The sequence below is a fragment of the Mixophyes fleayi genome, chromosome 3 (assembly GCF_038048845.1).
Source record: "Mixophyes fleayi isolate aMixFle1 chromosome 3, aMixFle1.hap1, whole genome shotgun sequence".
Taxonomy (NCBI): domain Eukaryota; kingdom Metazoa; phylum Chordata; class Amphibia; order Anura; family Limnodynastidae; genus Mixophyes; species Mixophyes fleayi.
This window is the reverse complement of record NC_134404.1, coordinates 239539799-239565330: the sequence shown is the minus strand read 5'-3', so window position 1 is coordinate 239565330 and position 25532 is coordinate 239539799. Positions and strand designations below refer to the sequence as shown.

Below are 25532 nucleotides of genomic sequence, written 5' to 3'. Positions count from 1 at the left end.
GCCAGCCGCTGGAAAACATAGGAACTCCACACAAATACCGCCTTTGTAGGAATAGAACCTAAAGCTAAGTCTGGTAGAAAGATTGACACATCCTTGCCTTGTAAATCGCTACACCCCATAGACGTAATTGTTTAGTGATACCTATTACAAGCATATGGTGTCTAACAATATCTTCATACAGAATAACAGGCATCACTACTGTATGAACAAAGGTAATGTATAGCCTATAAATAGATATCCTTTTATGCCGTTCAGTTAGGAGCTATTTTATTTCCACTTTTAGCAGCTTATAGGTTACTCTAATAATATCTGAATATCATTCTGGTGTGTAACGATACCAATATTTTTTTAATTTAATTTCCTTTGATTGTACACGTAATTTCTAAAAGATACTGCTCGATCAATTAGTTGTCTACGGCACAATAACGAGCAACAACACTCACTCTTGTAAGGTTGGATACTGCTGGCGACAGGAAGATGGCGCTGTAGAGCAGCATTCATGTTACCGGAAGTGTCCTTTATGCATTGATTCACGTGTGTTGCTCAGTATGGACTCCGATGATGTGGACTTTCTCAGGGAAGAGATCCAGCGCAAAGATTCTGAGATACAGCTGTTGAAAGAACAGCTTGCTGCATCCCACCAAAGTGCTAAGCAGGGATCTAATCCAGTACAGGTGATACTTGTATTAGGTCTGATAATGTCAGTATATTTATATAGCGTTACATGGAGTGGGAAGTACGTAAAGACGTTCTCCAGAAAGGATATATAACGCATGTACAACACTATACTGACCTAGAATGATACGTTTTTATATCCCTATTGAATTATTTTTAAGTATGTAAGCTTTACATAGTTGTCAGTTGCAGTATACATTGTGCATGCTTGTAGTTATAGAAATGATACTTGCTTTTTGAAAACCAAGATCGTTTTAATTGATTTCATAATTACTTAGGACTAGGGCATGTGTTAGTCCAGCTGAGAAAAACTGAATCTACAAATATGTAATTTTTTTAGAATTATTTATATAAAGTTCTATTTTATTCTGTGGCCTTCTGAACGTTGGAAAAATATTTGCCATAACCCCCTCCTTTGCTGTTCTTTAAATCGGCATATACTACTAAGGGGGTTTAGCAACGGCATGATGGAAATGTGACCACAATTTGGGGCTTGCCTACGGCTACCAAAACGATAGACATGGCCCCATTCTGCCTTCTACTCCCCTCAAAGACCCATTAATTGCCACGTGTACCAGTTGCATGTGCACACAGCACCTATTCACTGCTTCTATGCAAAACAGAAATGAACAGGATATACCTTTCCGCTCAACAAAGGTGTCCATGGGCTAGATTTACTAAACTGTGGGTTTGTAAAAGTGGAGATGTTGCCTATAGCAACCAATCAGATCCTAGCTTTCATTTATTTAGTGCATTCTAAAAAAAATGACAGCTAGGGGCATATTCAGTTGTTGACGAAAACGCCAAAAATCTTGCGGCGTGCACATTATTACCGTTATTACAGTAACAGTGCGTGTAAATACCGTTACTACGGTAGTTTTCTCGCTGGATTTCAAACCCACAGTTTAGTAAATATACCCCCATGGCTGAGACAGTGCCCTCAAATCAGGGTTTTAAAGTATCCTAGACTTTACTATTCTCAATATGAACTCTGAATGTAAAATATATTGTGCAGAACTCCCAGACATTTACACTGAATCTATCATGCATAAGTAAGGAAGACATATTTTTATTTTCTTACTTTTAATGCCAGGCAAGTATGGCTGCCACAAGGAGCCATACTTCTTTGACATCCAGAGTGGCATTGTAAAGGAGATAATAATCTGTAGGAGGACGACTAAGATCAATGACTTTCAGATGCATAATTAATCACTACTGCTTTAATTGTCATGTTGCCACAATGGTAACCAGAGTCACATGATATATTTAGTGAACAGAGATACTTTGGAAGTCCCTATTCTCAGGAAGCTTGTTTACAGTACAATTGATCCATAGAGGTAAGGATCCGACTTAAGTCAGGGAGCAAGCTTGAGTGCTGAAATGCATTCTAGCCAAAAGTCTGCAATTCAGTGGCAGCTCGATCTTTGTCCAACATTTTGCAATGGGATGATTAAGTTATAGGAGGACAACTTCCAACAATCACTATCAGCTTTATGTTAACTAGGTATAAATTTATTGTTTTAAAAAGAAAAAAATGTGTATTTGGGATTGCAGTCTTAACTTACTTGCTAAATATTCACAAAAAAATATACCATGTGAAAAACAATAACAAAAACGTAAAAAAAAAAAAGACAAAGGAGAACAATATGCTCACCATAACTAGACCCTTTCCTTTCCATCCAAAGTAGTGGAACTGCTACACCGGCCGTGAAAAAAGGTGACATATTCTTTACATAGATTTGTTATCAGGAAAAACAAGAGGGTAAAAACTGAATGGATGAATTCGTGGACTGCAGAAATAACTATTTTTGCTCTGTACAGTTGTGGCCAAAAATACTGACACCCTTTCACTTTCTCTCAAATAGCTCAAAATTTCCTCTAAACATGATGTGAAATTAACAGTATTTGTTCCCCATAATTATTTCTCTGTCAATATACAAAACCTTTGTTTTTATTTAATACTGTATTGTTTTTTTAAATAAGAAAATTAAAAGAATTTGCATTAACAAAATTGACACCCTGGACTTCATATTTGGTAGCACACCCTTTGATCAAAATAACTGTAGCTCTTATAGATATGGATGCCCCCATCTACTGGAAGATTGCTCCAGTAGTCTTGTTCAAACTGCTCCGTTTCTCCCAGATTTAAATGCTGCCTTGTCCCCATTGCTATTCTCTACAGCAGCACTGGTCAACAGGTGGCCCTCCGAGCCGTCACCCTCGGCCACAGCGCCTTCCTACTATATTGGCAGGTTTGTTATAGCTTGTAACACATGTTTAAATTGCTTACTGATGTTATTACTGATAGGTGTCTCTTTCTTTGATTAAATATATTGTTTTAACTTATTACTGAGCTTAAGGGTATTGTACGGCCTTCTTCAAGGTTAAATGGCCACTCATGCGACCCTGAAGTGTTTCAGGTTGCCTATCACTTCTCTACAGGTGTTCTGTGGAAAATAGGTCTGGACTCATTGCTGGCCACTTCAGAACAGTCCAACGTCTTGATTTGAACCATTGCCGGGTACTTTTTGAAGTGCATTTGGGGTCATTGTCCTGCAGAATCTTTGATGGAGACCCAACTTTCTGTAAGTGGGTTCAATGTTGCTCTCCAAAGTGGCCTAGAATTCTCCAGATTTCATGATGCCATGCACACATTCAATACACCTAGTGCCAGAAACAGCACAGCAACCCCAAATAATCTCTGAAGCTCCTCCATGTTTGACTGTAGAAAAAGTGTTCTTTTCATTTTGCTTTCTGAAAACAGTGATTATGTGCTTTCCAAACGCTCTAATTAGGTCTCATACACAAGACATTCTCCCAGAAATAATTTGGCTTGTTCAGGTGTGTTTTGGCAAACTCTAGTTTGGTTTTCTTGTATCTCTTTCTTAGCAGGGGGTCCTACTACCATTTCATTGAGTTGATGATGGATGGTGTTAGTTGAAACTAGAGATGCTCACTGACCCCCGTGTTTTGGTTTTGATTTTGGTTTTGGATCTGGATTACCGTCGTGTTTTGGTTTTGGTTTTGTTTTGCTATTTTGTTTAAAAATCAATGTTTTTGGACTTAAAATAACCAAATTTAGTGCTCCACCTGTTTCTTGGATAAGTAATGTAATTGTAAAGCTAATAAAGTATCCAAAAAACAGTTTAATTCCTGGTAGCCCTTCATTAATTCTACACACAAACCAGATTGTCTTCCTCTCCATCTATGCATATTGGCAATGCAGCCATCGTCTTTGGATGTATATTATACCCTACACTTATAGTTAAATATGTAAAGAAATGGACAAAGGCAGTTTGGTTTTTGTCTCTCTAGGCCCCCCTCTACTTGTATAAAATACCCAAAAATTCAGCCGTTCTAGACTGTACAATATAAGAGAAATGGACAAAGACAGTTTGGGGTCACTCTACATGACACCCTACCCTTAAGGAGAAATTGCCCAAACAGCAGCCTTTCAAGACGGTACGTGATATGGAAATGCCCCAAGTCCCTTTCCTCTTTTGGGGTAGATTGCACCCTACACTTACATAGAAAGTTTTTTTGTTTTTTTTTTATAACTTTTTATTAGAAACATCTTTTCCCATAGAAAATGCATTACAGAATCTCGAGAGATTAAACAGAAATAGATAACACATGTTTACATACAACAGGTTCTCTCGCTCTTGGGAGATAAATGTATATTTATCTATCTAATACTGCAAAGATGTTATTTTTAACTTTTCAAGTTTGAAGGGTATAAAGGGGGGGGGGGTATACAGGGACCATAGGGAGGGATGGGGGGGGGGGGCGGTAAATGATTCACGCACCCAGTAAAAGAACAAGTATGCTTGCTTAGGAATACATAGAAAGTTTTAAAAAGATGTTATTGTCCTCATCTTCAGCTTCATCCTCCCCCTCATCAGTGTGCACGTCATCATCACAGACTATCAATTTATCGCCGCTTGAATCCGCCATTAGAGAACAGTCAGTGCTTGGATGGTGAAGGCCTTCCTCGTGAAAGATGTAGTTCATTTTTATAAACATCATTTTCTCCACATTTTTGGGAAGTAACCTTCTACGGCGATCACTGACTAAGTTCCCTGCTGTGCTGAACACTCATTCAGAATACACACTGGAGGGTGGGCAGCTTAAGTATTGCAAAGCAAGTTTGTACATGTGTTTCCAAATGGCCTGCCTTTCTTCCCAGTAAGGAAAGGGACTGTCTGCCATTTCCATATCAACTAGCTCTTGAAAGTAATCCTCCACCATCCTTTGCATGTTTATACTCGTATTGGATGGAGTTATGGGCAAGGTCACAGATTTTTTTTAAAAATCCTTCAAACCAGCCCATATGTTAAACTGTTCTGGCCTGCCCTCTGCGTCCTCCCTGCTTCTTTTTTGAAAATTCAATTTTTTACGAGCAGCAGCTGCTTGAGAAACTGAAGGAGGACACGTCGTCAAGCCAAGGCCCAGTTCAGCGGACAACTTGCTGAGCAATAGCTCCTTGCAAAAGTTCACATCTCGTTCATTTTGAAGCAAAGACTCAATGTAGGTCTTAATCTTGGATCAAGCACAGTGGCCAAAACGTACTGATCTGAGCTCAAGATCGATTGTGGAATAGCTTTTTGGGAAAAATGGTGTCGCAATAGAATTCTGTAACGCAGACACAAAACCTCAATTAACTGCGAAAAACCAGCTGCATTTATTGTAGATATTGGACGCAGATCTAACACTAACATGGCAGCCATGGCGTCTGTGATTCGCTTGGCGACTGGGTGACTGCTGTCATATTTACTTCCCTTAGCAAATGATTGTTTCACAGTTAATTGCTGAAATGTAGGACTGCTCTGTTTCTTGGCCTTCCTCTGGGCTGACGATTCACCCCCAGCAGCAGCAGCAGCAGTGGGACTAACGCTTTCTTCAGAGGATTCAATAATAGTGCAGGAGTCATCCAGCCTTAATAAGTGGGATGCAGGGCTAACTACTGAGGCTATTGATGAGGATGGTGTGGTGGGTGTATTTTGTAGCCGTCGGGATGTCTGTGAGCGGAGGGTCCTAGCTGATGATGGAGAGCTTGTATTTTTTTGGGAAGAACTTTCAGCTTTTCCCAACACTTTGCCATGAACTCTAGTTAAATGGCGCAACATAGACGAGGTTCCAAGATGGTTAAGGTCCCTCCCTCGACTGACTGTGGCTTGACATACACTACAAATGGCTATACAGTTGTTGTCTGGATAGGGGTACAAATAATTCCACACATAAGAAGTGGATTTTTTTGTTTTATGGCCTGGCATGACAATGGCCTTTTTCTTGTCACGTGCCAGAACTGCTGCCACTGGTGCAGGACTGACACAAACAACCTCATCCTAATCAACATCCTCATTAGCGCCCTCGTCGCCTCCACAAATCTCCCCCTCATCCTCTTCTATTTCCAAAGTGGCATCGTTAATTTGTGTATCACCGGCTACACTCGGGCTGTTCAGGCACACATCAGCAGAACTGCTGAAAGGGTCCATCTTTATGGGTACACTAACAGAATGCTCACGATTAGACATCCCACTGTTGGATGGACTCTCCACAGGAATTGGTGTCATTTGTGATTCAGAGCAAACATTAACCTCTAATGCCTTACTGTTATCTTGCAGCTCGGCTTTGACGCGTAACAGTAGTTGTGCACCACTTGTAGGCTTGGTAACATTTTTTGATCTGCCACTAATAGACAAAGGGGAAGGCCTCATTCTCTCTTTGCCACTGTGTGTAGAATGGCATGTTGGCAATTATTTTTTTTTATTGCCACTTTTCCTCAGTTACACTTCTTTTTCGCTTCAACACAGTAAATTTTTTTGGGGTGTGTGTTTTTTTTGACTGATTTCAAAAGACTGTGTAGTTTGACATCGCCTTTCCCAGATGACATACTGGGAACACTACCATCAGGACTGGTGACAGAATCTGGTTGCTGATTCTGCTCATATGGGGACTGCTTTGAATCCATTATAAGCCCAAAGCACTTGTAGTGCTACAAATTGTTTTAGATACTGCTGACAAATATGACTTTTGACAGCCAGAAATATTAATGTAAAAGAATGGGGGACACCCCAAAAGCACTTGGAGTGCCAGAAACTGCACTAAAAAATCCTCCTCTATCCTCCTCTTACTGCTGTAACAACTGGTATTAAGATTACAATGGTATTGCATACAAACAATAATGTGTCCAATTACTGCTCTGTCCCTGCGCTGATATAGCCAGTGTGACCTAACCCTGCTTTCTCCCTCTGTCAAATGGCGATGGATTGCTGTGGAGGCTGGTATTTATGCTTTTCAAATCTCACGAGAACCAAGCTCAGAAATACGAATACGTCACAATGACGTTTTGCCTCGATTTTGAATCCGAATGGGCGGGAGAGTACCGAGCGTGCTCTGCTCGGTACTCGGATAGGCTAAATTCGGATGAATTCGGATCTCGGGGAACCGAGCCCGCCCATCTCTAGTTGAAACTTTCATACTTTGTTTCTGAAGGTCAACTTGAATCTGGTTGGCAGTTGATTTAGATGTTTTCTCCACCATTCTAACAATCCTGTGCTGCAAACCTAGATCAAGTTTCCTCTTTCCAAGTTGAGGTTTTGGAGTATCATTGGCTTTAAACTTCCTAATGACATTGCATACAGTGGAAGCAGGAACATCAAGGTATCTGGAGATTTGTAGCCTTGAGTTGTCCATGCCTGGCTACCATTTTCTGTCTTGCCTCCTCAGATAATTATCTGGCGTTATATCTTTTCTCCATGCTCAATGCAGTTATATCTTTTCTCCATGCTCAATGCAGTACACAAATTGACCCAAAACATTACATTGAGTCCCTTTCTCTATTCAAGCTAGTTTTAATGAGTGCTTTTTATATTGCAACCACCTCCTGCTGTGTTCAGTTCCAAAGTGAATTATGTCTATTCCTAAACGTTGCCAAATATTTTGTCTGGCCCATTTATTGATTTCTATTTGGAAAAAGGTTTTTTTTTTTTTTTTCTGCACTGCAGAAATATACATATGTATAACAACATATTTTCCAACAATTTTCAGGACGAAATGGTGAATTATTATAATAAAAACAGCAAGGGTGGCAGTTTTTTTGGCGGCTGATGATATTTTGTTGTTGAATGTTTGAAGAGGTCACCGATACTAGAGGGGAAAGATGAACTTTAATGTAGACACAAATTCATTTACCACAGAAAAGGTTACTTGAAGTCAAAATAACATTTATTTTGCTAAGTGCATATGTACCATGTATCAAGTTTAGGTAAAATATCCAAAAGTTAGGAGACACAAGTATGTAATTAAAAAAACAAAATAGTGAGCCAGTGTGGCTCATTGTTGGATGTCTGCATCATATTTAACAATGACAAGCAAATGATTGCTGGAAATATAATATACAGCCCATGTGACCATTATAGAAGGGAAAAAAGAGCCTTTAAGCTCTAACAGCTACTCATAATAATCATAATCATTATAAACTAGTTATGTACATTTCATCTAAGGCTACACATTAAATTGAATTCAACTGGGAAAAAAGTCCTAAAAGAATTAGGAATATTAGTTGAGAGAATACTGAGTATCAGCATATATAATGGATATAAAAAGTCTGACCTGAACACTCTTTTACTGGTTCATGGCAGTGTGCTGGTAGGTTAATAGGCTGCTGACAAAATGGGCCTTGGGATGGGTGTTTGTGTTGTGGACATTTTTAACTGTAATTTCCATTAGGGCATGGGCTGATGTGAATGATTAAAGTATTGTTTGTAAAGCACTGAGTAATATGGTGACATTAAATGTGTAAATCAATATTATTATTGTTTGTTTTTGTAAAGTCGTTGTTTCATGAACCTATTTTATTAATACACGTTTATATTTTTTTCTAGGGTAAAAGCTGCTCTTCGCTTCCTAAGTTGCATAGCGCAGATGCCAAACTTGATGAACTTACCAAGCTCTCTCTTACAAATCCAGACATTCTAAGATACGGTAGACAGCTTGTTTTACCAGAGTTTGGTGTTAAAGGTAAAGTATTGTTTTGTCTTTGCACAGACTAAAATGTGTGTGTGATCGCCCTTTAGGAGTTTTTGCAAGGGAGGGTTGGTACTAAATGGATTGTAGCTTTCAGGCCTGGCAGTGTTCATTCGGGCCACACTCTCCAGATAAGCAGCTTTGTTGAGTCACTAATTACTGATGCATCTCCTCACACTGGCTGGGTACACGCTACAGAAAATTTCTCTCGATTTCATTATTGTTAGCGATTTTACCAACCACTGAAAGTCCAGAGCAGCATGCCGATTCATGCATACACACTATAAATGTTTTACAACATTTACCTTCAGATCTGTGCTCTTCATCTGTTATAACCATCAGCTGAAAATTTTGCATCTCTGTAAACTCTATAGAGATCTGCCTACACTGCTAATCATGAGTGCATACACACAGAATTTGCCCGACATCATTCCATTGTTTATAGAGATTATTAGTCAGTTTATAAAATCAAATCAAACAATACAGTGTACTTTGAACGATAAAACATGATTGTTGGAGTATACACACTAGTGCAATATCTGACCTAACGGTTGTTTATTGTGTGAAAAACCTGTAGTGTGTACTCAACGTAATTCACCTTTATTTAGTTAACAGATCATTAAAAACACCCTGTTCAATTGTAGACAATCACATGTATCCAATTGGTTTATATACTACAGTGAAAATTACATGTTTCTGGTACTACTATATACTATTTTATTAGGTATATAATATATATATATATATTGTTTAGGCCCTTCATGTATTTACCTTGCTTAGTTATACAAGATATAGACAAAATATATTCAAATCCAATCTTTGCTTAAGAAGGACTTTAGAGGAAGTTATTATACAAAGTTTACACACATTCCCATAACGCAACTAAAGCAAATGTCCAAAACGCACACGGAGAACAACTGTTTGTGTAAATCTGTGGCAAAACTGCAAAGATTACATTAACATAAATGAAAATGTACATCATGGTCATTTCTAAATTTCTGATATTGATCTGCCTTTACGTTCTACTTATGCTGGCAGGGCAATGGGATTTGGCCGCAGACTGTGTCATGAACATACAGTGGTGTCCTTATTTCAAACAAAGACCCATGTTTCCTGAGACAGAAATTATTACATTCTTGCACCATTCTCTGACAAGCTAGAATACATAGCACATCTGCTTGGTGGCCTATGGAATTCTGTAAACAAAGGTCCATGACAGCCCCGACCACACCTCCTTTATGTGTAATGTCTTTGAATACAATAACCCATAGAAAGGTTGGTGTACACTGTCAATACCTTGAGTCATTTTTATTTTTTTTCTAAGGCAGCAGCACAGCCCCCTACCCAAATCCTGAATCAGAATCACTACTAGACAGAATAAATGGAGCAAAAAGAACTGCTTACTGCTCCTTCTGAGATATATGTATGTGGTGGGGGGCAGCTAAAGTTTGAAGGTGTCTAACCTACACTGAAATTTATATATGCAAAGGAAGTTGGCGATACACCCTGTGGTTCACTCTCAAATTATAAATGTTAAAAATATTTGAATCTGTGCTTATTCCTGAAGAAGGCTTTAAATGCTGAAAAGCATTGAAATTACACCACACCACCCAACTGGAAGAAAAGCCGGAATAACTTGCGTTCTTCGGTGGAACATATAACAGTGCATATACTGCTAATCTTAAGGAAGAATCGGAAGCGCTCTATGTCCCACAATTGGAATTCTCCAAGTATAACAAGATTCCTCTCGACTTATTGTGCATTTTGAAGTATATATAGACAATAAGTTTGAATTGCATGACAAGATGGTCAAGTCTTGTTTAGCAATATTATAACATAGTAACATAGTTGATGAGGTTGAAAAAAGACACCAGTTCATCAAGTTCAGCCTATTTTGGATCTCCTGCGATCCCTAACTTATATTTGAAATTGATCCAGATTAGGCAACCGCCAATCTTTTTCAATCGGGTAAAAATCCCTCCAGACCCAATATTGCAGTCCTATTTTTCCCCTATATCCACTACTGTCCTTCATTTTAATTAACGGTCGTATCCCTGGATACATTTTTCCGCTAAAAATTTGTCTGACTCTTTCTTAAACATATCTATTGAATCTGCCATCACAACCTTCCCTGGCAGTGAATTCCATATCTTGACTGCCCTTATTGTAAAGAACCCCTTTCTTTTGCTGGTTGTGAAACTTCCTCTCCTCTAGCCTTAGGGGGTGACCGCGTGTCCTGTGTATAGTCCTTGGGGTAAAAAGTCCCCATGAAAGATCTCTGTATTGACCCTTAATGTATTTGTACATAGTAATCATATCTCCTTTTAGACGCCTCTTTTCTAAAGTAAACTTTCCTAAACTGACTAACCTTTCCTCATAACTTAATGACTCCATACCCTTTATCAATTTTGTCGCCCTTCTCTGAACCCTTTCTAATTCCAAAATATCTTTTTTATAGAGTGGTGCCCAGAACTGTACTCCATATTTAAGATGAGGTCTTACCAACGATTTATACAGTGGCAAAATTACACGGTCTTCCCTTGCATCTATGACACTTTTTATGCATGCCAATACTTTATTTGCCCTTGCAGCTGCTGCTTGACATTGAGCACTATTGTCAAGTCCACTGTCCACAAGTACTCCCAAATCCTTTTCCATTATAGATTCCTCTAAATAAATCCCATTTAATTTAGATTGCGTGCTTGTTTTTGAGCCATAAATGCATGACCTTACATTTATCTATGTTAAACCTCATATTCCATTTGGCCGCCCAATCCTCCAGTTTATTTAAGTCCCTCTGTAGAGAAGCTACATCTTGGTCTGATTTTATTACCTTATAGAGTTTAGTGTCATCTGCAAAAATGGTAACGTTACTCTCTAAACCATCACCAAGGTCATTAATAAATATATTAAAAAGGAGTGGCCCCAGCACGGAAACTTGAGGTACTTCACTTAAAACTTTTGACCAATTCGAAAATGTTCCATTTATCACAACTCTCTGTTCCCTATTCTGCAACCAGTTTTCGATCCAAGTACAAATGTTGTTCCCTAGACCCAGTTCCCTTACTTTGTAAACCAACCTCTTTTGTGGCACTGTATCAGAGGCCTTTGCAAAATCTAAGTAGTCCCCATCTACTGTGCTGCCCTGGTCTAAGTTCCCACTTCCTCATAGAAACTAGTTAGATTAGTTTGACATGACCTATCCCTCACAAATCCATGCTGATTACCACTAATAATCTTTTCTCTTTCCTGCCATTAGGGGATACTGTGAGACGTTGGGGTATAGTAGTGGGTGTAGGAGTTTAGGCACTTATCAACTTCTTTGATCTTCACTTTCCTCCCCTACTATTCACCTCCTCTCCTGTGGATACCTCAGTTTTTTTTAAAGTGCCTAGGAGATAGGAAATGTTGGTAAAGACTCCTGCCTATACTTAGTCTAGTTTAGGTTTTTACATGTTTTTATTTTGTAGGGCCCTGAACTGAAAGTGGGAAGTTCTTACCGCAAAGCAGAGGAGGCGATGATGGTGGCTCCATATGTGGACATGGACTTAAGCAACCTTGATGTCGATGGAAGCCAGGAACTCTCCCTGCTCCATTCCTGCGATGACAGTCCGAAGGGACTCCATCTTGAACCTTTGAGTTATCACCTGCTTGTTTAGAGACTGCAGCTTTAATATTGGGCGTATGGATCCGTCCTGTTTTGGTACTAGGAAGAGGCTTAAGTAAAACCCCTGGCCTCTTTCCTGTGCTGGAACGGGTACAATGACACCGACTGTCAGCAACTTCTGGATAGCTTTCTGAAGTGCCTTGCGCCTGAGGGGACAAGGGGGCATAGGGGTCGAGAAGAACCTCGGTGGTGGAGTTAGGACTAGGTCTATGACGTAGCCCCGCCACACAATCCCCCGTGTCCAAACGTCCGCGGTGGCTGCCCACCACTGGCGTTGGCAGCGAAGAAGATGTGCCCCCACCACAGATTCTCGAGGGGAAGGGGGTCATGCTGCGGGCTTATCACTTGGTCTCGAAGCTTCGCGCCTGACGTCGCCTCTGCCTCTGCTATACCCTGCTCTGGGGGCAGATGACTGTCCTCTCAGCGGGCCGCCCCGGGCAAAGGAGCAAGAGAACCGAAAATGCCCCTGCCATAGTTTATTGGACCCCATGGGGAGCGCAACACCCTTACCTCCTGTGGCCACCTGGATGACCTTCTCTAGCTCTGACCCAAACAGAGTATCCCCATCAAATGGCAAAATCTCTAGAGCTCTTTATGAATCAGCGTCGCCGTCCACGAGAGTAACCAAATGGTACGATGAGATGCAAAAGTAAGGCCAGAGAGTCTAGAATTGACGAACACCGCATCCATGGCTGCTTGCCCTACATAATCAGAGGTCTCCTGAATATGTTCAGCCCAGGAGAGGAGCTCAGCGCGTGGGGTATTATTTTGAATGCCCATAACTAACTGCTCAGTCTATAGCTGGATAGCTTTGTTGGCCCAGGCCACTGCCATGGTAGGCCTAAACATACTGCCTGATGCTATATAGGCAGATCGGAGGACGTGATCACACTTTTTATTTGTGGGATCCCTCAGAGAGACCCGCTCCTGAGTGGGAATCGCTGAAGAGGAGGTCAAGCGGGCTACAGGGGTGTCAACCCTGTGCAAAGCCTCCCAGTTACCAGAATCTTCTGGGAGAAGGTAAAGTGACTGACTTAAATCTGCCCGGCATCATAAACTGCTTATTTGGCCTAAGCCAAGCAGCCTAAGCCAAGCATTGGTTCCCATCTCCATCATCTGGGGGGAGGGTGGAAAGGCCGCCACCTGCGCTTTGGTTTTCTTAAAACAAAGTGAAACCCGAGGGGGCCGTGGGTTCTTGGTCTGCAATCCCTATAGTCTATAGCGAAGTGTGTCCTCTTCCTGAGTATCAAAGTCTAATCCCCCTTCCTCATCTGAGGAATGGTCTGATTCAGGATTGGGACCTGGGCCGCATCTAGAATAATTTTCTTAGCCCTGTGAATCACCGTGAGCTGGTGCTCCTCACGCTGACCTGATTGGTGTTGAGAGGATGTGCCTGCGTCAACTAGGGATAGTGAGGATGTGTTTGAAAAAGGAATGTCACATACCTCTGTGGACCGCAACATCACACTCTCTCCATGGCTGTGGTAAGCGACATGGCCCAGAGCGGTTCCTCCACTGCTGTTGTCCCTTGTGCTGGGGCACATCGCTCCTGGTTCTCGGCCTCGCAAGCTGTGCAGAGGGCCTCCCGGTTAGACTGTTCAATAGATAATTTTGCATTACACTTGACACAAGTATAAAACAGCGCAGACATACCAGCGGATCCCTTACTCTAAGTGGTCCCCTTCTCAGACATGCTTGAAATGTATTATAGGTTTATTTAAACTAATAACACAATCAACAATGATAACTAGACTGAGCAATAGCGTCTGAGCACAGCAAGATTGTTTACCAAGTCTGTATACTAGGTCACAAATCTTGTAACAGACCAATCCCCGTACAGTGATCAATAGTCTGTTAGTGAACAGCTTAAAACAGGCATTCAATGTTACTCAATGGAGTGTAGTATTAAACAGAGAAACAATACCAGTAGATGAGAGCCAGAGGAGAGGAGCAGCGTGCAGCCGACGATATCTGTGTCCCAATATGGCCACTTCCATCCCAGGAAGCAGGAAGGGAGTGGACGGAAGTTCCTCCTCCGGATCCGCCCCCAAAATGGCCGCCTCTAGTAAACGTCGATCAGCGTATACTTAGTATGGCTGACGGTGTGTTTCGCATCCATGATATATTTGCCCAGGCAGCGTGTGCGCTTGTGTCCCCTCAGATGTCCTAATCTCTTAGGGAGAGCAATAGGCGCATAAAAAACCCCGATGCTCATAGTCTAGGGGGAGGGGCTTGCCAGCATGTCCGTCGGCGGGGGGAAGTGAATCCCTGCAGCTCCCCCCGCGCTACTATAACCAATTGGCCCGAGATAAATATTAAAGAAACCCTTATGTGGACCACCTAAAGCCCTAATGGCAAAAATATCAATCATTGGCTAAAGAGCTCGTCTCTAGGGGATGACTGCCGGCAAGAGGTGCAAGTGAGCTTCTGCTGCTGCTTACCTTTCACAGGGACCCAGAGTGAAGAAAGCCAACAGGCTGTTCACCCCTCTGGGTCTTGGGAACGATCCCCGCGCAGACTAAGTATAGGCAGGAACCTATACAAACGTGTCCTATCTCCTAGGCACTTTAAAAAAAATCAAGGTATCCACAGGAGAGGAGGGGCATAGTAGTGGAGGACAGTGAAGTTAAAAGAAGTTGATAAGGGCCTAAACTCCCAGTCCACCTACTATACCCCAATGTCTCGCAGTGTCCCCCAATGGAGTAAGAGAAATCGATTTTTACGGTGTGTAAAAATCTTATTGCACACCAAGTAATCCTGAATACTATCCCTTAATATACCTTCCAGTAGTTTCCCTACTATTGATATCAGGCTTACAGGTCTATTATTCCCTGGTTTTTAAACAACAGCACCACATCTGCTATTCGCCAATCCCTTGGTACTGACCTTGATGAGATTGAGTCTCTGAAAATTAAGAATAGCGGTCTAGCTATTTCTGAGTTTAGCTCCATTAGGACCTGGAGCTTAATTTATATTAATATTCTTCGGTCGCCTTTGGACTTCTTCCTTTGTCAGCCAAGTATTAATTAATGGTATGGTATAGAAGTATACTCGTACATGCACACATTTACCACAAAACAGAAAAACTCCCTGGAGCAACACAGCGCAAGTCCCAGTGTAAGGATCTGCCATCTTCAAAACTCCAGCCAGCAACCCTTGGATAAGATTTTATTATCACTATTTTTGGTTTCATTTGAGGAATCTCTATCAATGAGCCAGTGTTTTTGAGTTCCCAATCTGTTTTTTGATTAATTAAGTGTTATTGTGAACTATTCCTATTGTGACAAAGAGGAGAACTGACTTGCTGGACTCAGCATGTTCCTGGAATGTTACGATGCAAACAAACACTTAAGTTGAGACTATTACCACCACCAAGATTGACTTTTGCAATTAAGTTACATATGTTTTTTATTTTTGGTACATAAAAACGGATTTATAACTCACCCCTCTTTTGCAAATGGTCAAATATTTTAAATATGTTTGATTTGTGATTTAACCGTAGGGTTGCAGAGCCTTTTCATCGTTACTAGACAGACTGGGCTGATTACACTATAACAGGCCACAAATGGGGTCTTCCTTCTATAGTAAAAACCTGTCCCAGACTATTCATCATAGAACTGCTTTCTCGGTGAGGAGGGTGGCTGTACAAAATATATACCCTTCCCCCTTGCTGTATACTGGTGACTATCAGCCTGGTGATAAATAAAGCTTTTTATTGTACTCTACCGAAGTTATGTCACATTGAAATGATAGATAAAGAAGTACATATCCATTCATTGCAAAATCTGCACTTTACTGTATGTTTAGGTCTTGTCATCTTCTTTCAGAAGTTATAGGAGAGCTTTTAGTCAATAGTCATTAGTTGGGACTAAATAATGTAGTGAACATGTGCTTAATCACAGATAAATACCTGCTAACTGCCATTTACACATTTTTTTTTATATGTACAAACCTCCAGATAGTACATGAGAATTTTAAAACATGTATGTATTTTGTAAGGAAAGCATTTTTCCAATGTCTTCTTGCTATGTATCTCCTGTTCAGCTCACTCTTTTGCCCTTTTCTTTATAGGACTGGCTACATAATGGTTTAACGTCTATTTATGTGTCTTGTTTTGCAGGCCAGCTAAACCTATCAAAAGCATCTGTCTTAGTTATAGGATGCGGAGGCTTAGGATGTCCACTAGCGCAATACTTGGCTGCAGCTGGAATAGGTAACAACATTTGGAGTTGTCTTTACTTTTGCAGATGAAGCAGCACTCATTGCAACATGTATGTGGTTCTGATACAAAATGAAATAATACTCTTGCTTCTTGTTTATTGACTGACATTCTGCAGTACTGTACAATAAGGCAACACAGCAAGTATATATTGCAGGGCTACAACCTAAGAAGAAAGGTGTGAGGGCTTGCTAGCGCTCATAATTTAAAAGTTAACTATGCAATGTTTTGAAAAACGGATCAGCTATATGTTAACAATTGGAGATAAGTGCGCAGAGTGCTGTTGATTTCTGACAGAATGCAACAACAACGTTTAAAAAGCAGCAGCACTTGTAGTGCCATAAACCTATGCTGGAAGCTGTTGCTGCCTATGGTATTGTGTTTGCATTTTTAAACAAAATCACGCTGCTTTTTATTTTACTAAAAATGTTTATTTCTCTGACATCCTTGTGGGACAGGGGGACCTTTGGGCTATAGAGTAGGGACAGGCGAACACTGGCACTTTAACTTTAGTTAAACAAAGCTCTGGCTCCACCCCCTCTATACCCCACCTCCTGCTAGAGGCCAGTCTAGTTTAAGTGCCCGGCGAAAAGGCTGTGTCTGGGCTGCTCAGCAGCCCTCTTCTGTTACTTTTATTATTTTATGGCAGGAATCTGCAGTATGCAGCGTGTGGCAAGTGCTGTATGGAGGGGGGATCGGAGGTGCTGTGAGAGGTGCCTCTGTTGCCAGCCTCCCTCTCCCAACGTTTTCATACCCTCCTAGGAGCCGGGCACATACGACTCGGGCTGTGTCCGTCCTCCTGATCTGACAGTCAAATAGACTGAGGATGGGTGGCAGAAGGTAAGTGACCCCTCTGCCAGCACCGTGCTGAGTGAGAGGAATAGAAAATCTCAGTTTGTCCCTGAGCAGGCTGCTAGGAGCAGTCATTCTATGAGGGGGGAAAAAAAAAAAAGAGATTCTATTTTTAGCTCAGGAGACAGGGTCAGGCAGGGGTCACAAAGATAGTGAAGCCTTGCTAGGCACTGGGTTGTTGAATGTTACCAATTCAGTGCTGGGCCCTGGGGGAATCTATTACTCTTCCTCAATGGTAGTCTCTCACTATTATGTGTGCAGACACCAGAATAAACAGCCATTTTATAGCTCCCCTTTTCTGTCCTGAGTCCTGATAGGAAGGTTTGGATATTGTTATTTTCAAAAGTTTATTTTTACTCCGTGGGGCTTTATTGGCTGTATTGCAGGCTCACTTTCTGTTCCGTATTGTGGACTGCTTGTTATTTAAATTGTTTTGTTACACTGTTTATTACACTGTTTTGTTTGTGTTTTGTCCCATCTGTTAACATGTCAGAAGGGGAAAAACCATGCGTGGTAAAGCTGGTGTTACATCAATGTTGAGATTCACCTGGGCTGTCTGTCACGTAAAGCTACAATCAGGTCAGTCAGGCACGCAGGCTCTGTGCGCAGCCTGCCGGCTTTCAACAGCATACCGTGTAATACAGCAGCTGCTGCTTTACATACGGCAACACATGCCTGGGTTCGGTCTCTCTCCAATACAGTGGCTGGACTTGCTCAGTTGGTGCTGTCACAGGCTGTGGTCGCTCCATCTTCTGATTCTGCTTGCACTGTAGCAACTGACATGGGTTCTAGTTTGCTCAGTCAAGGTTTGACTGTTTCTCACTGGCGGAGTCTGTACAGCCTGCTTGGGTACTTGCATCCTCTGTACAGGGTATGGTTTAGATTTCTTCCTCTTACAGAGGATGTTACAATCTGCGGCACTGTCTTCCTCACATAAGTGTAGGAGGATGGCGCCACAACTTCAGGAAAATAAGCCAGATTTTGACTGTAGTTCCCAGAATGAAGGTAATTTTAGCTGTGAATCCGGACATGGATGCTCCTTCGGTTGTGGAGGAGATTCATTCGGTTCGCCAGAGTGTGGAGGAATTAATGCAAGCTGTGTGTCAGGTACTTCACTTTCCTAAGTAAGAGGTTCCTCATGTTGCACAAGCTCCTCTTTTTGCACGGGGAGGAAAAATAAAAATATATTCTTTCTTTTTCCTGGCTTCTTCCCTATTGGAAGATTTGTTGTAAGAGCCTTGGACTTCCCCAGATAGCAAGTTCCAAGTATTTCGGTGACTGCAGTCTGTTTATCCTTTTCCTACTGAAGTTTTTGCTAAATGGTAAACGCTTCCACGTGTGGATGCTGCAGTTACAATGTTAGCCAAGTTAACTACTATTCCTTTTCCTAACATTGCCACTCTTAAGGATGGTACAGACCATTAGGTTAAGGCCGTCCTTAAATTCATTTTCGTGGCAGCATGTGCCTCTTTCAGGCCTGCTTTGGCATCTGTGTGGGTTAACAAAGCAGTAGAACGCTGGTCAAAACACAGTTTTCAGGGTTTGTTGGCAGGCAGGCCTTCCTCTGAACTGCTTCCATTAGTGGAGCAAATTCAGAGGGCGATAGATTATTTACGTGAGCCAGCTACATACGCGGGACTGATTGGTGCACGTATTTCTGCCTCTGCAGTTTCAGCTTGTCGTATTCTCTGCCTTAAGTCCTGGAAGGCTGATGGGGAGTCTGAAAAGGTTCTTGAGACCGTTTTCTGGGGGTCTTTTGTTTGGACCTCAGCTTGACTCCATTATCAGTCCAGCTACAGGTGGAAAGGGCATTTTTCTCCAAGTTAATGCTCCCAAACAAAGATTATCCAAATGCCAGTCCTTTCAGTCCTCAGGAAGGTTTCGGCATTAATATTCCTCAGGCCAATCTTCTACAGGCCAGTCATCTGCCCCTAGAGGTGGTTTGCAGCGGGGACCTCAGGCCTGGTTTAGGCGATGTCCAGCTGCAAAGCCTGCAGACAAACAGTCTGCATGACAGGTTTTTTGCTTCTCCGCTGTCATCAGTGGTAGGAGCTCGTCTTCTGCGGTTCAGGGATCGGTGGTGTCAGTACACTACCAATGTCTTTATTCGGGGAGTGGTGAACCAGAGTTACAAGATCAATCTGCTCGGTCTTCCTCCCAGACGGTTCTTCGCCACAGGGCTTCCGAGGAAACGATTGGCTTTAATAGAAGCGATTCAATCCCTTCTTTTGTCCAGAGTGATTATTCCGGTACCTCATTCTCAAAGAGGTTTGGGGTTTTATTCCTATCTTTTTCTTGTGACAAAGCCAGAGGGCTCCTTCAGACCGATTCTCAATCTAAAGTATTTGAATACACAGGTCAGAGTGCCCAGCTTCAAGATGGAGTCTTTATGCTCGGTCATTCTCGGCATGGAACAGGGAGAATTTATGGTGGCTCTAGACATCAAGGATGCATGTCTCCATGTGCCTATTTGGAAGGGTCATCAGTCCCTGTTGAGGTTTGCAGTTCGGTCAGAGCACTTCCAATTTCAGGCTCTCCCGTTCGGTCTCGCCACAGCTCCACGTATCTTCACCAAGATCATGGCGGTTATGGCTGCTCTGCTAAGGGCCAAGTCATCCCTTACAATCATCCCTTACCAGGACGATCTACTTTTAAAGGCAGATTCTTCAGTGAAGCTTCTGTTGCATATTCAGGTAGTAATCCAGACCCTGGAGTCGCAGGGTTGGATTATCAACTTCAAAAAATCCAAGTTCATCCCATCCCAGCGGATGGTGTTTCTGGGTCTCTTATTCGATACCCGTCTGAGACGTTTGTTCTTTCCTCAGGACAAGATCCTAGCCTTGCAGTGGATGGTGAAATCCCAGTTGGTGGCAAGGAGACCTTCCATTCATTTTGCAATGAGACTTCTGGGCAAGATGGTACGTCATTCGAAGCGTTCCAGTTTGCTCAGTTCCATGCACGACAGTTTCAATTGGATCTCCTGTCGCAATGGAACAAATCCCATTGGAATCTGGCGAGTCAGGTTTTTCGCCTGTCTCCGCAGACGCGTCCGTCGCTGATCTGGTAGCTACATAGGCAGAATCTCAACAGGGGACGCTTGTTCTCAGTCTGGAATTGGATTCTGATAACAACAGATGCCAGCCTTCGGGGTTGGGGGGGGGCTGTCTGTCTTCAGGCTTGGTTTCAGGGGCTTTGGACTCAGAAGGAATCCAAACTTCCAATAAATGTCTTAGAACTGCGTGCAGTGTTTCAGGCTCTAAGAAGTGCGCAACACTTGCTGCAGGGAAAGCCAGTAAAGATTCAATCGGACAATGTCACAGCAGTGGCATATCTCAACCATCAGGGCGGCACCAGGAGTCCCTTGGCCATGAGGGAAACTCGCAGGATATTTCAGTGGACCGAAGCTCACGTTTCGGCACTCGTGGCCATCTTCATTCCCGGAATAGAAAATTGGGAAGCAGACTTCCTAAGCAGGCAGACTCTGCATCCAGGAGAATGGTCTCTCCATCCAGAGGTGTTTCAACAGTTAGTTGTGAAATGGGGTTAACCGGATGTCGACATGATGGCATCTGGGTTGAATCACAGGGTTTCCCGCTACTGTTCCCGCGCAAGAGATCCTGGGGCAGTCGCGGTAGACACTATGTCCGTCCCTTAGAGGTACCGCTTAGTGTACCTTTTTCCTCCGATAGCTATGCTTCCACGAGTACTGAAAAAAGGTGGAGAAGAGGGTGTTCCAGTGCTTCTAGTGGCGCCGGATTGGCCGCGCAGGGCCTGGTACACTGACGTACTCTTCATGGCAGGAGGTCGGTTGTGGCGGTTGCCAATACGCCCAGACCTGCTAACCCAGGGTCCCTTTTGTCATCAAAGTTTGCAACGTCTGGCTTTAACGGCGTGGCTGTTGAGGCCAGGATCCTAAGAGCTAAAGGTTTTTCGGGTCGGGTGGTGCAGACCATGCTCCGTGCTCGAAAACCGGCTTTGGCAAAAATATATCATTGTGTCTGGAGGACATATATTGGTTGGTGCGAAAAGAAGGGATATTCTACGCCTTCTTTTCGTCTGGCCAGGTTACTGAGGTTGCAGGTTGCAGGATGGCAGGTTTGCGTCTTAGTCCTCTTAAGGGTCAGGTGTCGGCAAGTTTTCTTTGAAAGAAGATCGAAAGAGCCGTCATATCTGATGTGCAAACTTTCATTCAAGGTGTTCTCCATGCTCAACCTCCTTATATTCCTCTGGTTCCACCATGGGATTTAAATTTGGTGTTGAGGCCTTTACAGCATCCACCGTTTGAGCCCTTGAATACGTTGGATTTCAAATTTCTAGCATTGAAAGCGTTTTTTCTTTTGGCCATTTCTACTGCATGCAGAGTTTCAGAGCTTGCTGCTTTGTCTTGCAAGCCTCCTCTGCTAGTTTTCCATGAGGATAGGGCAGTTCTTCAAACCAAGCCCTCTTTCCTTCCTAAAGTTGTATCTAAGTTTCATTTGAATCAGGACATTGTTATTCCGGCTCTATCTGATTCCTTATTTTCTGATAACGATGAGTCTATTCGTTATCTTGATGTTTGTGCCTTGCAAATTTATGTTAAAAGATCTCAGAAATTACGCAAAACTGAGGATCTTTTCATTCTTTATGATGCTCACAAAAGAGGCTGTCCAGCTTCTAAGATGACCATTGCTAGGTAGATTACGGCTGTTATCCGCCAGGCTTATAGTGGGGCTGGGGAGCCTGTCCCAGATAATCTACGGGCGCATTCTACAAGATCTGTAAGTGCTTCCTGGATGGCCCGCCATGGTGCCTCCAGTGAACAATTGTGTAAAGCGGCCACGTGGTCTTCTGTACACACTTTCACAAAGTTTTACAGATTTAATGTGTTTGCCTCTAGGGATGCAAGTTTTGGGAGAAAGGTGCTTTGAGCCATTTCTTCCCCAAGGTCCCGGTGTCCCCCAAGGATGTCAGAGAAAATGGGATTTTTATACTTACGTAAAATCCGTTTCTCTTAATCCATTGGGGGACTTTGGGCGCCCACCCTTAACGCTCTGGTTTCTCCTTCTGTTTGACATGTTGTCTGGTTGTTAAGACAATGATGTGTTAAGTTTATTCTTTTTTTCTTTGGTTTCTCTCTATCTCCCTTTCTGCGGTCTTGGTTAAACATAGACTGGCCTCTAGCAGGAGGTGGGGTATAGAGGGGGTGGAGCCAGAGCTTTGTTTATCTAAAGTTAAAGTGCCAGTGTTCGCCTGTCCCTACTCTATACTAGGGATGTGCACCGGCCACTTTTCGTGTTTTGGGTTCTGATTACCTTCAGGTTTTGGGTTCTAATGAGTTTTGCCAAAACACCCCCGTCAAGGTTTTGGGTTCCGATTTATTTATTTTTTTAAAAAACTGTTTTTTTTTCACTCCTACGCTATTATTAACCTCAATAACATTCATTTCCACTCATTTCGTGTCTATTCTGAACACCTCACAATATTGTTTTTAGGCCAAAAGGTTGCACCGAGGTAGCTGGATGACTAAGCTAAGCGACACAAGTGGGCAGCACAAACACGTGGCACTGCAGTGGCAGACAGGATGACAGTTTCAAAAGCTAGGCCCCAAAGAGCACATAATGCCAAAAAAAGAGGTGCAAGATGGAATTGTCCTTGGGCCCTCCCACCCACCCTTATGTTTGTGAAATAGGACATGCGCACTTTAACAAACCAATCTATAAACACATCTACTTCTCTCTTTAAAACCTAATAGAACTTATGAATTTACACAGCTCCATTGATCCAGTGGTAGACGAAAAGAATGTAGAATTTGGGAGCCAGTTATATCTAGGACCCTGAGAAGTTAGGCACCAGCAGTAATTATTTTATTTTTTCACAGTACATTACTCCTGTGATTTAACCTGCCCTGCATTTCTAAGAACACATTACACAGCAATATTTTTTTGCTACCATAATGGTTCAAATACTAAACTCTACAGCAGAAACTAGCATAGTGCAGCATTGGTTATGTATGAGAGTACTGTATACAGCGATTGTCATAACTAGCATCATTTGATACAGGTTTCAGGAAACTGTTTCCAAAAACATTCTCAATCATTTCCACACAGGTTTATCTGTAAATCTCTAGTTCTAGTTTACAAGAACATTCGATGATTCCATGAAATGCAATAAAGATGATTAAAATATAAAGTCTCTGTAAGGGGTAGGAATGTGAAGTGTATGTGCTGTATGCAGATCAGGCTGCATATACACAGACCTATCGCTACATTTTCAAATGAACAGAGAAACAATGTGTCTTCACTGGGGCACTCACAGGACATGATTAATAATAAAACATATTTAAAGTTTATTAGTATACATTAAAACTTGATTGTTACATTTCATAGAGCAGTGAAATATTAAAAGATGAAAAATGAAGAATGTATCCGAAAAGGTGAATTTCTATAAACTGTTAAGACTAGCAAAAACTGCTAGTACGTGCTGCCCTCTCAATTGTCCTAAACATAAGATAATAAAATGGTGTAAAGATATATCAGATATCGTTATAATTACATCGCACTGCAAAGGTGCAAGATTAATGGAAATTAATCCAAAGACAGTGTTTTTATCATAAAGGGATTATGCTGTTCGCTATCTCCCCTTCTCAAAATGAGAGTATCCACACACTCCACGCTAACTGCTGGTTTACTTGATACCACCATCAATATTAGCATATGTGAAATATAGCTGAATTATGTTGCGGGAGATCAAATACTATTCTCTTAACGACTCTTAGTTTGGAAAATACTTAATTGGGGCATTGCCCTTGTATAACTCAATAGTTGTATATTTATAATACAATATATTAGAATGCTCTCACTAATGAGTCCTTTTAGCACATATCGTGCTCCTAGATGAGGATAAGATGGAGCTGGATGAAAGGTTAGCTTGTCTCAGCAGTATCTAGCTGTGCTGCATAGTTCCACTAAGCTTTCAACAGACTGGAATGCTCATACATCTATTCGTAAGTTGTTAATTGTTGCAGCAGATTGATATAGACCCTTCAATTCAGCCCCACTCCCTGCCTATCTATTATACCTCCTAATCGGCTCGTATAGTAAATAATACTGAGGAGAGAGGAGCAGCACGTGAGACGCCGACACGCGTTTCACTACACTGAGCTTTCTCAAGGCAAACCTCGCTATATTGTAAACATAATATGAATCCGGCTCTCGCGAGATCAGACGCCGGGATTATAACGTTAAGCCTCGTTTTCAGTTTTGCGATCGGCGGGATTACCCGAACAGTGCTCGGATTAGGCTCGGATCGGCACTGTTCGGGGGTGTTCGGATTGAGAGAATCCGATCCCGCTCATCCCTACTCTATACCCCCAAGGTCCCGGTGTCCCCCAATGGATTAAGAGAAACGGATTTTACGTAAGTATAAAAATCCCATTTTCTCTTTCCTACCTTTGGGGGACACTGCGAGACATTGGGGTATAGTAATGGGTGTAGGAGTTTAGGCACTTATCAACTTTTTTGATCTTCACTCTCCTCCCCTACTACGACCCTCCTCTCCTGTGGAAACCTCAGATTTTGTTTTTTTAAAGTGCCTAGGATTTAGGTCACTTCAGTATAGTCTCCTGTCTAAACTTTATTTAGAAATAGGTTTTTCATGTTTTTATTTTGTTTCTCCCTTTTAGGTGCAGCGCAGGGATCGAACCCAAGACCCAGAGGAGTGAATAGCCTGTTGGCTTCTTTTACTTTGGGTCCCTGCGGAGGGTGAGCAGCAGCTTCAGCTCACTCACCCTCGCACCATTGCCGACAGCCTGTCCTTCCCCTAGATTGACGAGCAGCAGGGGGACATTTCAGAAGTCTGCCATAGAGGCAGCATTTACTTAAAGCACCATCTGCACTCTTCAGAATTGGGAGCAAGCGGCCACAGTTTTGTCTCCTTAGCCGGGCGAGAGTGAGGCTGTAGCAGCCCCTCCTCCTGACCTGACGGACATGCCAGCAAGTCTCCCCGACAGCGAGTAGCGGGGGACACCGTAACGATCGCACTCCTTAGGAGGCGATTTGTTTACTGATCACTGGCACACACTATCTGGGCACTCTGAGAGAGGCGTGATTGCTA

At 42.3% G+C, this 25532-nt stretch overlaps 1 protein-coding gene across 3 annotated transcripts in view; it reads left to right on the top strand.

The window, feature by feature from the left end:
- Window positions 1–512: 512 nt before the first annotated feature.
- Window positions 513–25532, top strand: part of MOCS3 (molybdenum cofactor synthesis 3) — a 72430-nt gene continuing 47410 nt past the window's right edge. For 2 of the 3 annotated variants that reach the window (XM_075203344.1, XM_075203343.1), the window contains exons 1-3: window positions 513–674; window positions 8562–8697; window positions 16491–16583. In XM_075203344.1, the coding sequence (XP_075059445.1) occupies window positions 549–674; window positions 8562–8697; window positions 16491–16583 (355 nt within the window). In that variant the 5' untranslated portion in view covers window positions 513–548. The remainder of the gene's footprint in view (window positions 675–8561; window positions 8698–16490; window positions 16584–25532) is intronic. The other variant, XM_075203342.1, reaches the window with a different exon arrangement.